This window comes from Nannobrachium achirus, assembly GCF_963921795.1.
Source record: "Nannobrachium achirus genome assembly, chromosome: 1".
NCBI lineage: Eukaryota > Metazoa > Chordata > Actinopteri > Myctophiformes > Myctophidae > Nannobrachium > Nannobrachium achirus.
In genome coordinates, this window is record NC_137810.1 from 68,289,397 (window position 1) to 68,305,035 (window position 15,639).

General features: G+C 42.8%; 1 protein-coding gene across 1 annotated transcript in view; it reads left to right on the top strand.

Moving 5' to 3' along the window:
* LOC308289569 (extracellular calcium-sensing receptor-like) overlaps positions 1 to 13,680 on the top strand; it is a gene marked incomplete at both ends in the record, with an annotated part of 30,250 nt that extends 16,570 nt beyond the window's left edge. The window contains 5 exons of the mRNA XM_080731301.1: positions 750 to 910; positions 11,683 to 11,958; positions 12,229 to 12,456; positions 12,555 to 12,678; positions 12,767 to 13,680. Of these exons, the coding sequence (XP_080587427.1) occupies positions 750 to 910; positions 11,683 to 11,958; positions 12,229 to 12,456; positions 12,555 to 12,678; positions 12,767 to 13,680 (1,703 nt within the window). The remainder of the gene's footprint in view (positions 1 to 749; positions 911 to 11,682; positions 11,959 to 12,228; positions 12,457 to 12,554; positions 12,679 to 12,766) is intronic.
* Between the last annotated feature and the right edge of the window lie 1,959 nt (positions 13,681 to 15,639).

The window sequence follows — 15,639 nt, forward strand, 5'->3', positions numbered from 1 at the left end:
CTGTGTAATGATCCATTCAATACAAAAAAAAAGAAAGAAAATAAAAATGTTTTTTTTTTTTTAACCTCTTTAATTTTTATCCCACAATTTTGCAACCCTTTTTCACCCAGTGCCAATTGCCTATGTAATCCTGGGCTCTGCTCTCCCCCTGCCGCGCCTGGGGAGACAACGGACTGACCTCATGCTTTCTTCAATGCATGAGTAGTCCAAGTTGTTTCTTTACACCTGAACACGTTATTCCAACCAGTTCCTTTCCCCTCCATCAAGCGCCCCGGCTGGCCAGGGGGAGGCATTGTTGAGACCAGGATTACTGCATGTTTTTGTGAGGGTATCAACCCTAGGAGACACGGGGAGAACATGCAAACTCCACACAGAAAGGCCCTATCGCCGACCCCACCTAGGGTGTGGGCGCTGATGACGCGGAGGGAGAAACACGCCCCCAGCACCCACAGCGTCCCCCGGCGGGAATCGAACCCAGGACCTTCTAGCTGTGAGGCGAAGCGCTAACCACTGCGCCACCGTGCCCCCCAAAATATGTTTTTTTAAGCTTTTATTAGTTTTACACAAGACTGTCAGGGTTGAGATTTGAGAAGGTGTCTTTTGAATCAGCCTCAGGTCTATGTGGATTCATAATAGAAGAATGTTTTATATTGAAGATGATTGATAATGTATTATTGTATTTCAACACAATCAACAGGTGGTAAAGCAAAATGTTGCAGGTATGCAATGGATGTTACCTGCCGATTCAGGTTGGACTACAGATACGACCATCCAGACTCCTCACTACTTGCCATACCTGAGAGGCACCCTGGGTTTTGCCATTCGTCGTGGAGAGATACCAGGTCTCAAGGACTTCTTGTTGAAAATACATCCTGAAAATGACCCTGACAAGAGCCATGAAAATAGCATAGTGAGTCTTTTGTTTAATCTGTTCTATATTTAAAATTGCCTAGACCTGGGTGGGTCGACAGTGGGCGGTGGACGTCACAAAAGTAATAACCAGACCTGTGAGGCACAATGTTGCTCAGAACCGCACCAAAGCTTGTCAGGGGTCTGCCATCAGAATAGCCACAGCAGAGGACACAGGCGCACCATTGCTCTGTCCCCTCTGTGTTTCTATTGGCTGGGGCTTGAAAAGCCAAAACTCCCAGCATGCTTAAGAGCGTCTGCTAAATGCCTAAATTGTAAATTGCTTAAAGCTATACTGTGTAAGTTGCTCAACTTGTGGTCAGTAGCTCTATAGCAAACCTCGGTCGCGTCCGTGTCTTTCGGCCGTTTTTCGGTTCTCTCACCCCCGCGTCTGCCTCCACCTCGCCGAGATCTATCTTTTGAGGGGTCCCTGGTTCCTGTGCGTTCAGCCATTCCGGAGATACACTCCTTCACCCATGCTTCAATAGCTCACCGCGCACCCGAGTATAGAGAGACACACGGGAGACTACAAATATTGCCGCCCTAGCGACCCCACTCCAAGATGCGCTGTGATTGGCCGGCAGTGTATAAACCTCGCTGTGATTGGCCGGTAGTATGATGACGTCATTTTGCCGCGAAATTCTCCCCCCCTCACGGCTCATAGAAAACATATAAAGAGAAGGCTTTTGAAGCTGAACATAACGGAGTGGGGGTTCTAAAACTTTAGCGATTTAACAGTTAGGACCATTTTAAGATTTGTGACCGCTCGTGGCGTTTTCAGACACAACGGGGCCATGGTCATTTTTCTACTTTTCACATTTTCCGAAAGTACAGAATCTAAGCTTTCATATGATGTATCATTATTAGAAATTTGACAAAATTTGAAGAAGATACGGTCATTTGAAACTTGTTGATCCAGAAACACCAAAGCAAAGAAAATGCCCTTGAAAGGTTTCTCTATTTTAACACCTTTTCAGGTCCCAGAAAATGGGAGTGATATAGTAGTTAACCCCACCTCTAACCACTCCCCAAACCACTCCCCCACTAGCTAGCTGTCAACTGTCTGTCAATATTTAAAACACATTTCACATGAAGACAGACCTTCAAGCCAATAGATCTAATAATACTCATAACTCATGAATGGTATTTAAAGCAGGGGTTCTCAAACCTTTTTAGGCTGTGACCCCCAAAATAAACAAATAAAATGACATTAAGCTAATCATCTGGGGACCCCCAAATATAATTTGGAGACCCCACAGTTTGAGAACCACTGGTATAAAGTAATTAAGTACATTTACTTAAGGTACTCTACTTAAGTATAATTTTGAGGTATTTGTATTTGTTATTTCCAGTTTCTAATATTTTTACTACACTACGCTGTGAGCTTGTAGATCTGCCATTTTCAAAGTATTATTTTATAGCTTACATTTTGAAAACATGAAATGAATAATGAAAGATGTCTACTTCATGAGTAGGCCTATTTCTATGTTTACTTTAAGTAGACCTAGATTTTGATGGAAATACTTGTATACTTTTAATCAAGTAAATTCTGAATATTTCTGCATTATAGTATTGATACTTTTACTTGAGTAAAGATCTGAGTACTTTTCCCACCACTACTCTCTTATTTCTTTGCCCAAAGACACGATTCTCTCTCTCTCTCTCTCTCTCTCTCTCTCTCTCTCTCTCTCTCTCTCTCTCTCTCTCTCTCTCTCTCTCTCTCTCTCTCTCTCTCCCCCTCCATACAATGCGATCGTCACTTTACCAGTCACTCCTCCCCCCCTCTCTCTCTTTCTCTCCATACAAAGCCGTCATCTCTCTCTCTCACAGAGAAGGTAGCGACGACGCGACAGGTTTTGTTACATGAATGAGACAGAAAGAGGGAGCTCAATGGTCATGTGAAACGGTGCATGCAACAAGAATAAACTTAATCTGACGCTGATTATAAACCAATTGATCCCCGGATCCTTCTATGCTAGATTGAACCACCGAGTCTTGACAAAGAAAGAGAGAGAGGGGGAGGGGGAGAGAGAAAAAGAAAGAAAGAAAGAGAAACGCTCCTTGAATAAAAGCGACTCAACTCCGCAGTCAAGCTGGACTTTCACTTTGTCGTACAACGTGTTGCAATGCATTCTGAAACTAGCTGATCTATAAGTTCACAACACGTCGCATTCGCAACATGTTCTGAGCTTACAGATCAACTCTTTTCACCACACTAAAACTTCTCACTTTTTCGACCTGAGTGATCGCCACTGTGGAGACAGGCAGCTGTCCTGTTGTGTTCCTGGTACATGATTCAACGCATTATAGCAAGCGTGCTGACACAAAGTGAGTAGCAAACTTAGCCATTAGGAAGATACATTGATATTGTTGTGTTTACTGTTAGAAACACGTGTGCTTAGGGGCGGTGCTGCGGTGCTCAGCCAGGAGGGAGAACAAAGGCGAGACCAATCGCAAGCACTCTATGTAAATTACGTGGAAGAATGTTACACCCCCAAACAACCACGGAAAATGTCTTAAACAGAGCCATGTTTAAGATTTAATTTTAACCATTTAGTGAACCTAAAACGCCTATCTCTTGTTATAAAAACCTCCTACAACATTCAAACTGTTTTATTTTGTCTAGAAACGAAAACCCCCCCAAAATATTTTCGAATGCATTTAGCTCTATTGTAGAGATCCATTACTGCCGACTTGTGTCTGAAAACACTGTGAGGGGACACATTTGTTTTATAAAAGAAGTTACATGGTATAACTTTAAGGCCCCAAACTTGGTGGGTAACTCCAGTTCCCAACATGCTAAATGCTCTTAACTTGGTGGGTGGTCCAACAGACTTCCAATTTCATAAAACAAATATAGCTGCAAGCAGCGATAAAGTGGCCAAGGCAGAAAAAGCAGGAAAGCAAAAAAGCATCAAGGGAAAGCAAAGAACAAATCAAAGAAAAACTGGAAGCAGTGTTCTTCCGAACAGGTCTCCGGCAGGTCAGGTGTTTTTTGTTTGGTTTTTTTTGGCCTAGTGGTGACTATAATAGGCCAAAGTGAAAAGGGTACCACGTGTTCTTGGGCATTTCACGGCAATCGGACGCTGCATGCAGGATTTGAGACATGTTGTTCCAAAAATGTGTTTTGCAAAAATTGACCCGCTGGTGGTGCTATAACAGGCCAATGTGAGAAGGGTGGCATCTGTTCCTTGGCCTAGTGGGAATGTGTGTGCAAAATCACACACACACACACACACACACACACACACAGGCACTCCTCTGTTGAATGTGCATGTCACGGCCCCTTGGCCTGGCCTGTGTAGCCCTATGTATGGTGGATCCCTGTATTTGTGCTTCTTCCACAGAGCCTATGGGTGTCGGCCAATGGAGCCTGATGATTAGGTGCATTGGGAGCACCTTGCCAGTGCTCCCTGGCTCCCCATAAAAGACTGGGTGGAAAGCCAGTCTCTCTCTCCCTCCCCAGATGACAGCACCCTTTGTTTGTGCAGTTCCTTTGAGTTTACACTCTTTACAACACCCCACATCATCATACTTACCACAGATACATGCATTGCTGACACTACTGATTACTGACTTAAACACCTCATACTCTAGTAAATATGAGTTAACCCTTTTAGTTAATAAATTGTTATTTATACCCCTACCATGTGTCCTCCTCAATTTGTCATTGCCTACGGGCCAGGTCGTGACAGTGCAAGTCAAACAGAACAGGGCTGTACCACTCCACTTAAATAGGGGTGGAGGTTGCCAATACTGTGGAGGAGGGGGGGGTGTTAGACAAAGACATTGAGCAAAGTTTTTCTAACAGCTCTGTACATGAATTCCAACCTGAATATGTAGTGTAAAACACTTTCACATTTATTGAAAGGGTAATGTATTCAGAGAGAGAGACTGTAAGCTGCTATATCAGCCATTTCAAGGTAATTGGTTTCCTGGTTAGTGGTAGGATCCACTCCTTTAAAGGGAGGCTGCTAACCAGGGCAACTCTGTTATGCTCAGCAGAGCGAGATGAACAAATCTCAGTGAGAGTTGCAAGGGCCCCATAGCCTAGTGCAGTGTTTGTTATTTTTGCCTTTTTCTTGAGTTTTGCCTTTTGTTCCCGTTCCCGAGTTCTCTATTTTTAGATTTTTGGCAAAGTTTATTTTTGCTATTTTTGAATTTTGGGTTTCACTGTACATGCATGGTGGGGGCTGGATAAATAAAAATCTTAAAGAGACACAAATTGCTTATTAAAAGCAGACATGGCAACCCAGGTACATTCAGAGCCCAGAACGCCAACTACTCACACTTTAATGCAAGGACAACAGGAAACCAAATTATGTTTTTCATGCCAGCTTTTTCAGCCTCCGCCTCTTTCAGGATATGAACAGAATGCCAGGAATAACGTATAGAGAGAAATATTTGTTACAAGTAAAAGTTCTGAATTCAAAATGTACTTGAATAAAAGTACAAAGGTATTGACATCAACTTGAAAGATTTTGAAAATAGCAGATCTACAAGCTCACAATGCAATACGTGAGCATGTACTGGAGTAGCCTAGAATTAAGAGTAAAGTATAAAATACCTCAAAATTGTACTAAGGGTAGTACTTGAGTAAATGTACTTGGTTACTTTTACACCACTGGCATTGTAGACCCAATTATATTATATCCAACCAGATTCTTGTACAACATGATAAAGAAATAGTCATGTAATAGTATGAATTTCAGTTTATTTACACAAAGGATTGGCAATTACAAAATATTATAGCAGGATTGTTTTCTGTAAGTGGCTAGCAGAGTCAGACTTAACCAAAATTAAAGGAGTAGTTCACCCCCAAAATGATTTTTTTTCTCTATTGATTAGTCACGCCATGGAGATTAGAGTTCAATGATATTTTTCGTTTTTTGTCGCATTTCTAAGACAAAAATGTGATAATAAATTTACCCCCATTCATTCCGGATGTCCGGAATCAATGGGGGTAAATTTACTCGATGTCTTAGGAATGTGACAAAAATCCAAAAATATTATTGAACTCTACTCTCCATGGCGTGACTAATCAATAGAAAAAAAGTCATTTTGGGGTGAACTACTCCTTTAAATTGTCTTTTTGAAAAACATTGAGGGGAAGGAGCTGGGGTCAAAACTTGAGGGGCTCACAGGCGGCTCTGGTGTCCTGTCAGCAGAGCAGAGAGAGCAGTGACTATGAATTCCAATTTTTTGGGGGGGGGGGGACTCCGCTTTCCCCCAGGGTGTTGGCGCCCTGCCAGCCTAGGTGGAGGAGGGAGAGAGAAATGAGTACTTAGGCTGATTGTCAGATGGCCTGCAGGTGTGAACACCCAGTCAACTGGCATGAGAGGCTGAGTTTCCCCTGGTTTGCCACAATGAATCAATAAATAAATGCATATATAAATATAATTATATACTCAAACATCATTACTTTATAAAGAAACTCAAGTCATTACTTCAAAATCTAATCAACTACTTCAAAACAAACTATTACATTCAAAATACTAATCAAAACTCAAGCAGTGGATTGTTTGCTCTGCTAGCGTTTTAGCAAAATGAGGAAATCCCATGTTAAAGTCAGCCTTTTTGCTAAATCAAACTAACAGAGTCCTTTCAACATATTTTAGAAAACCAACCAACCAAGCCATTGACAATAAATCATATAAATCATCATGTTAACTCACCGTTGAGTATGTATAGCCTACTGAAGTCAGCAACCAGCAGCATCAACCATGCTTCCAAACACACTGAGTGAGGAGGAAGTGGCCTCAACTCAACCACTATTTATACCCTTGCTTAAGAAGGTTGCCATGTTTGGTTGGGTTGCCATGTTTGGTTGCAAAACCAGGGTTTTCACGGCAAAATGTTGTAAAATGTATTTTAAATGCATGAGGTAAGGCTTGAACAGGGGACCTCTGGAATGATAGACAAAGACCATACCAGGTGAACTATGCACAGCTCTTCACAGTGAGAAAATATTACTTTAAATGTTTGTTTTAGAAGCAGAAGAATAATTTGCATAAAACCGCAATATGCATTGAATTATTAAAAAAGCATGTTTCAATTTTTAAAAAATCCGATCTGACAGATCTTTAGATATTGGTCCAAAGTTCATGTAAAAAAAGCTCTGTGCACGTGACGCAAAAGTTCCGGAATAAAAGCGGGTTTAAGTGTTTTACAAACTGCTCAAAATGGCGGAAAATCTAAGGGCGGAGCTTACTTAACAAAGACACAGATGTCTTCCGCTTGAGTCAAGGCACGCGTGTAAGCAAGTTGCATGTCTTCAAACAAAACGAGGCATGACTTATGCCCCTTTAAAGTTTGAGTTTTCAAACGCTTCGTATAGCGCCCCCCTTTGGCCAATTGGAGTAAGATTGCTTTCAGTGATATTTGGACTAACCCTCTACATATTTGCCAAATGCCATGAACGTGTCACTTTGCATGTATGATTTAGAGGCAGAAGAATAATTTGCATATAACTGCAACATTGAGTGAATTATTAAAAAATAATGTTTCGCTTTAAAGAAAATCTGCCTAACTCTCTGACCGTATTGGTCCAAAGTTCATGTAAAAAAAGTTTCGCGCACATTACGCGAAAATCCCAGGAGGAGATAGATTTTGACTGTTTTTCATATAATTCAAAATTGTGGGAGAGGTAAAGGTCAGAGGTCAAAAGTCAGAGTGTAAAAGTTGTTCGGCATGAGGAGACGCATAAGTGTATACAGGTTTCATGGCTGGACCTGAAACAGAGCATGAGCTTTACCTGTTCAAAGTTGGCATTTTTCAAAGGCTTCCTACAGCGCCACCCTTTGGCCGATTGTTGCGAGCTTCGCGTTTTAGCCGTTTGGCATATAGACAGGATCAATTTTCAGAAAATCAGAACCCCGAAGGCATTTTGCGAATATTTATTATATACAACATTTCTAGGAATATTAAGGGGTGCTGAATCCAAATTTGCTGTATATAATGCTCAAACATGTTCCTAAATGGCTCAAAATTGAGAAATCCAACATGGCCGCCACTGCAAGGCTGAAATCTATTTAAGTGCAAATCTTTTTGACTAAACAAGGTAGAAACTTGAACTAAATGTGTTTTTCTAGGTTAGCCTACATGGGGAATTTGAAATTCTATCCTGATTTTAGATCAGACGTGAATAAATGGCTTGAAACTCATACATGTATGGCAGAAAAGGTTCGTTATTGATGCATAATTCGTCAAACAGAAACAAAATACGAGCAGATGTCATAGGTATCTTGCAGCTGCATGCATCCAATTCCACTTTTCCTGAATAGAATAGAATGGATTATAGAGAGACAACGTTGATGAAAGTAGACTACCGGTATGTGTGTCTATGAAAGAGCATGGAGTGTTTCAAGATGGTGGTGACACGCTAAGAAACATAATCAACAAGGATGTAGTCACACCTGAGATTCAAGAATCTCTGCTTGGTGCAGAACACCTTGGACAGGCACAACTGAAAAAGTTTGTGGACAAACGTCTGTGTGAACCTCCAGAGAGTGACTAGCACCTGGACCTAAAATCACCCATTCGAAAGAACAAAGCCAAGACATTTTCTTCTTTATATGAAGTTGTGCAACTTGCCAAGAACAAGCAAAACACCATCAGATTCTGCAAAGGCTCATCACAGCTTACAGAGCAGGTCGTAAGGTAGACCTGGACCATATCCTCCAGCATGAACTCATGCCCATCCCACCATCTCTGGCTGCAACTAACGGAAGTCTACATTCCACCAATAAGTCTGTGTTAGCAAATATTCTAACCAAACAAGTGCAAACCCCTGCAGATATTACCCCTCAGGGACCCAGTTGCCTAGTCATTGATGGCCAAGCTCTGGTAATGGCCCTTGGAAAGCCACCTGACAGTGCAACATTCGGTGACTATGCCAACAACTTCACTGACACAGTGTTGAAGATGGGAGAGAAGTACCAGAGGGCTAACGTGGTCTTCGACAGGTACCATAAAGAATCCATAAAAACAGGCACAAGGACAAAAGCGCAAACAGCGACACAGACCAGTACGCCGTGAAATAGCCAATGAGTCCGTTCCAATTCCAGCAGACTGGTCAAGCTTCATGGCACTGGAGGAGAACAAGGCAGATTTTGCTCGATTACTCTCAAACCATCTGATAGAACACAGTCTGGAAAGTGAACCTGTGGTGGTAGTATGGGGTTTGCCGAAGCGACGACTGTCAAGTCAACAGATCCGGATCTTAAAGTCTCCTCCCTGAGTGCTGACCACGAGGAAGCTGTTACACCAGCCCATTCTGACCCCCTCTGTGTCACCCTCCCTTCCCAACTTGCTTTCTGCTTCACCCGTGCGACACTTTGGAACGTTTACAGCGTCTACGGTCAGACGAGAACGGAAGGAGAATGGAGAGTCTTAGTACACATGCGCCAACATGTGTTTACTGGAATATTTTCCAGTCACGGGGAATCGAACCCCCGGTCTCAATTTTAGCTGTCATCATGCTCTACCGACTGAGCTAAGGAGACGACTGGGAAATTTCTTTTTTTTTGTGCTTTTATCTTTGACAACGTGGATAATAACGTAGTCCCTTCTTTGAGCCGCATTCGGACGCGGAAGCAGTCCCCATGTCAAAAAATCAACTGGACACACTCCTTGCCTTCCATGCCCTTACTGGATGTGACAGTGTGTCTCAGTTCAGCGGCCACGGAAAGAAGATATCACACTGATCTTGCTGGCCTTGGGAAGGGCCCTTTCACAGAAGATATCGTGACATCATCAGAAAGATTCATTTGTAAGATCTATGGTGTGCCTGATGTTGATTCATGCAACAAAGCACGAGCGAAGTTATTCTGCAAAGGTCGTCCCCAAGAGACTCTGCCACCAACCACAGATGCTGTGAGGTGCCATATCATGCGTGCACACCATCAAGCAGCTATATGGAATCAAGCTCACCTGCCACACCCCGATCTTCCTCCAGTGGAGGAAATGGGATGGATAATCAAGGAAGGCCAGTTAGTGCCACGGCTACTCTCTCTGCCACCTATGCCCAAAGCCTGCAGGGAGTTCACTTCATGTGGGTGTACAAATGAGTGCCTCAGCCAACGCTGCAGCTGCAGGTATGTATGTATAATAGATTGTACTAATGGGATTTGTTAATTTTAGAGAATATCAGCTTACTAGACTGCATACTCTAGACTCTTAGATGTTGACAGATTGATGAACCCTACCCTGATGTACTTGTGCTGGCTATAAACATTGTATCCCCTTCTCTTCTCTTCTATTCTATCCAGAAAGAGTCATATGGCATGTATGGAAGCATGCAACTGCAAAAAACTCAACACTTGCCGGAACACTGAGGAAGACTGAATAAGCTACCACAGTAAGGATTACAGTAAGAAGTATTCCCATGTACATTTACTTTTATTGATATGGTAAAATACTATTATATTATATTATAATCCATTCTATTCTATTCAGGAAAAGTGGAATTGGATGCATGCAGCTGCAAGATACCTATTACATCTGCTCGAAATATTGATGACTATATATAATTTGCAATGTTCATAGATGCCCCCCGAGCGCCCAGAAGGAAGGATTATATCTCCAAACTGGCCTGGGAATGCCTTGGTATACTCCCAGAGGGAGTGGAGGAAGTTGCTCAGGATAAGGAAATCTGGAAGTCTCAGTTGAAACTGTTACCCCCGCAACCCGATTCCGGATAAGCGGTTGAAGATGGATGGATGGATGGATGGATGGATGGATGGATGGATGATAGCAAAATCTAAATCAAAAGAGTTTTGATGAATAAAACCATGGTTCATCCTGCTTTTGTTTCTGTTTGACGAATTATGCATAAATAACGAACCTTTTCTGCTATACACGTCTGATCTAAAATCAGGATAGAATTTCAAATTCCCCATGTAGGCTAACCTAGAAAAACACATTTAGTTCAAGTTTCTACATTGTTTAGTCAAAAAGATTTGCACTTAAATAGATTTCAGCCTTGGCAGTGGTGGCCATGTTGGATTTCTCAATTTTGAGCCATTTAGGAACATTTTTAAGCATTATATACAGCAAATTTGGATTCAGCATCCCTTAATACCCCTAGAACAGTTGTATATAATAAATATTCGCAAAATGCCTTCGGGACTTTATACAAGCACATTTTCAGAAATTCTGCCTTGTCTAATAGTCCTCTGCCATACTGCCGAGTTTCGTAAAAAGCGACTGCACGGTCTAGCCGCTAGAGAAAAAGTGGCGGAAGAATAATAATAGTGCTGAAGTCCAATACCAATAAGTCGCCTTCGGGCACTTCGTGCCTTGGCCACTAATGACCACCTACTTCCGGGTTGTCAGATTGCCTTGAAACCTCACCCACACACACGTGGGTGTGGAATTCAATGGCAACCCAGTCAAGTGGTCTGTGTACAAGGAATCCAACGGTAAAGACCAGAAGTCAATCCGACCACCGGAAGTTGGTGAAATTGCAATTTGTTCCCCACTCTGATCATTTCTTTGCCCACTACCTGCCAAATGCAAGGTTACACAGGTATGACAGTGGGCCTTGGTGCTGCAAGTGCATAGTTGCTCCAATTAGCACTATACGTGCCTCAAAATCTTTTCAGGGGTCTGCCATGACAACAGTCACCATGTGTCGGGTCCCCTCCGGGGCTACAGGCACACCAATGCTCCAATCCCCAACTCGCTGGCATTGCTCTGATCAGCGCAATATAGGACTGAATTTGCAGGCTAATTTTGTATATATTCTCAAATTATCATTGTTGTGACTTGCAGGTGAGGCAGTTTTGGGAGCACACATTTCGGTGTAAATTTACACCCTTTCCATCAGAGTGGGTGGATGCTGGTGGAAGGGTGTGTACTGGACAAGAGGACCTGGGAACAGCACAAACTAAACTTTTGGATGTGTCTGAACTCAGGTCAGAGTACAATGTGTACAAGGCTGTGTATGCTTTGGCCCATGCCCTCCATGACATGTTGCAGTGTTTGCCAGGAAGAGGGCCTTTCACTGGGCACAGCTGTGGCAATTTGAAGACGATACAGCCATGGCAGGTGTGGCATTAATTCACACTTAACATGGATTTAAAAAAAAAATGTTGATATTGGTGGAAACAAGATAAATGGACATAGTAGGATCTTTCATCTCTGGTCCTATGTTGAAGAGGCTGACTTTTGATGGTAGTCGGTATAGTGGGCAGACGGTAGTTATAGGTTCTCTTATTATCTTATACAAGGGGGTAGATAATATAACAGTTCCTGTCAACACACAGTAGGTTTTTAATGTCTCATGTTCTGCCTGATTCTGCTCATCACACTTTCTAGCTTGTGCATTACCTGGAAAAGGTAAACTTCACCACATCATTTGATGATCATTTTTCATTTGATGAGAATGGTGATCCTCTACCAATCTTGGATATCATGAACTGGGCGTGGCTCCCTGATGGAAGCACAAAGGTTCAGAATGTTGGTGTGGTCAAGAAGTCAGCCTCCGGAGATAAAGAACTCATCCTTGATGAAGACAGAATCTTCTGGAACTTTGAAACCAAAAAGGTCTCTTTGGGCTGGTTAAAATACCAAACGTTGAGCTCATGATGTGAATGTAATTAAGTTTGGACTTTGGAAATGATCATTGTTACTTTCCTCTGTAGCCTCCTCGGTCTGTGTGCAGTGAGAGCTGTTCCCCTGGAACCCGTCTGGCCAGAAGGAAAGGAGAACCTGTCTGCTGCTTTGACTGCATTGCTTGTTCTGAAGGAGAGATCAGCAATGACACTGGTAGGTTTATATTATATTATACACATGGGGGCTTATCTTAAGCATATACTATACTTGTTTGTGTCTTTAATCGTCTCTCCTTTGTTAGACGCTACAGAGTGCACCAGTTGTCCAGAGGACTTCTGGTCCAGTCCCCAGCGTGACCACTGTATCCCTAAGAGTGTGGAGTTCCTCTCCTACCACGAGGCCCTGGGTATCTCCTTGACAACCATCTCATTGCTGGGCACACTTATCTGTGCCGTCGTCCTGGGAATCTTCATCTATCACAGAGACACGCCCATGGTGCGAGCCAACAACTCAGAACTCAGCTTCCAACTTTTGTTGTCACTGAAACTGTGTTTCTTGTGTTCTCTTCTGTTCATTGGTCGTCCCAGACTGTGGACCTGTCAGCTGAGACATGCAGTGTTTGGGATTAGTTTTGTTCTGTGTGCCTCCTGTATCCTGGTAAAGACTATGGTGGTGTTGGCCGTGTTCAAGACCTCCAAGCCTGGAGGAGCAGACATTAGGAAGTGGTTTGGTGCTGTGCAGCAGAGAGGAACAGTTCTGGCTCTTACTTCCATCCAAGTAATAATCTGCCTAGTTTGGCTTGTGTCAGCCTCTCCAACTCCTCATAAAAACACACAATACCACAGTGATAAGATAGTCTATGAGTGTGATGTGGGATCAACAGTTGGTTTTGCAGTGTTACTGGGTTATATTGGTTTACTAGCACTTCTGAGCTTCATTCTAGCATTCTTGGCAAGGAATCTTCCAGACAACTTCAACGAAGCCAAGTTGATCACGTTCAGCATGTTGATCTTCTGTGCCGTGTGGATAGCCTTCGTCCCTGCATATGTCAGCTCTCCAGGCAAATATGCAGATGTAGTGGAGGTGTTTGCTATTTTAGCGTCTAGTTTTGGCCTTTTGTTGGCGCTGTTTGGACCAAAGTGTTATATAATGCTTTTGAAACCCGAGAGAAATACTAAGAAATCCATCATGGGTCGCGGTGCCACCAAGACATAGAAGAAGAAATTCAAAGATAATACATGTTCTTTAGATTGATTTGAATGCATATCCCCTTGTTAGTAATATGTTAAACTAAATCCAGTCAGAGATAAAGATTGCTTAGTTGTCAAATTGGGTCAGATCCTGGCCTTTTTGTGTGTGGTATTTTCATGGTAAAAAGGATTTAAATCAACATGTGAAGGTTTCATAACATTAGCAACCAATGTCCATTGCTGGCCATCCTTGTAGATTTTTCGAGAGCATTGTTTTCAATTGTCAAGGATTGGATTGGGGGTAAGTCCCTGCAACATAACGTCATGTCAATTTTAACCTGAAGCTGCCTCACGCTAAAGAAACAGGAGATAGGCTGGGATAGATGTGGTGTTGCCCCCTCTCCATTTCCTAATTTAAGTCAGTAGATTTGGTATTTGGTTTGCAGGGTCACAAATGAAATAAAATTCTGATCAAGGATCCTTGCCATCTGTAATCCACTGGTTTATTATTGCGACCGAAGGTCGCATATACTCTGAAAAACCGTGTCGCTTGAGTGACCTTCCTTCCTTCCTTCTGTAACCTTCCTTCTGTACGGGAGTGATGTCAGTGTGATGTCAGCGAGTTGTGACATCACTTCCTGTACGGGGCGGCTACACGAAATGTGGATAACACTATATATGGAGATAGTCCAGTCCATCATGTAATATGGGACTACCGTCATAGACAGTAGCCAAAAGAGAAGGATACACAAGACTAAGAAAGACAAAAAAAGGAGGAGGAGGATAAAGATACCAAAAGGAGAGAGAAGAAAGGGTGGATGAGGTACAATGTGTCTAAGAAAAGAAAATGTAACAAGGAGGTGGCAACGGGGCGGCTAGATAAAGTTATTAGGCCTGGATCCGACTTTAAGTCGACGCACAGGATTCCAGAAGTGTAGCGCTTATTCGCTCTTGTATCAAACTGGTACTCGAAACGTTCTTAGAATTTAATATATATTTTCTTAAGTAAATATGGGGGCGGCTGTGAAAAAAAGAGAAGAATAAAAAAGAAAAAAAGGAGGAGGAGGATAAAGATACCAAAAGGAGAGAGAAGAAAGGGTGGATGAGGTACAATGTGCAGTATCCTCCTTGTCAAGCTCGACGTTGAGCATTTGCACCTATACATGGAGAAATGGAGCGAACCTGTTTGGCCTAAACATGGAGATGTGGTACAGAATGACTCATATATGGGCATAAAAAGTATGTCATGTGACATCACTTCCTGTACAGACAGTCAGACAGACATTGACTCCGGCCTAGTCTCGCGTGGCCAGACGGTTGCCTCCGCGATTTGGTCAAATGCTCCCAGCATACAGTCTGGCAGACCGGGGAAGAAATGATGAGTGCGAGATGAGAGCGGAAGTGAAGCCCCCACGTCACTTCCGTTTCCGTCTCACATCACACACATTTATCATTATATAAATAAAAATCATATAAGCATGTTTAGCTTGCTGCTTAGCAGAAATGACATTTTAAAATGTATTTTTTTGAACGGTAATGCCCGTTTTCGATACTCGCCGTCAGGGAGCTGCTGTTCCAGACTCTATATAGCATTCAGAGATTGTGGAATAGTTGTCTGGCTACGCGAGACTAACTCTGGCCTAACAATGGCTACTGTCTATGACGGTAGTCCCATATGACATGATGGACTGGACTATCTCCATATAGTGTTCTCCACATCTCCATGTTTAGGCCCTATCGCTCACACCCTAGGTGGGGTTGACGATGGGGCCTTTCTGTGTGGAGTTTGCATGTTCTCCCCGTGTCTCCTAGGGTTGATACCCTCACAAAAACATGAACAAACTCCCCCCAGAATGACAACAACTAGAATCGTCAGAGAAACGCTGTGGTTGGCCAGATAGTCAAGTCGCATGTCACCCTGAGGTTGCATTCCACCCTGAGGTTGCATTCCACCCTCAGGTGTCTTACTAGTATACTGTATCTA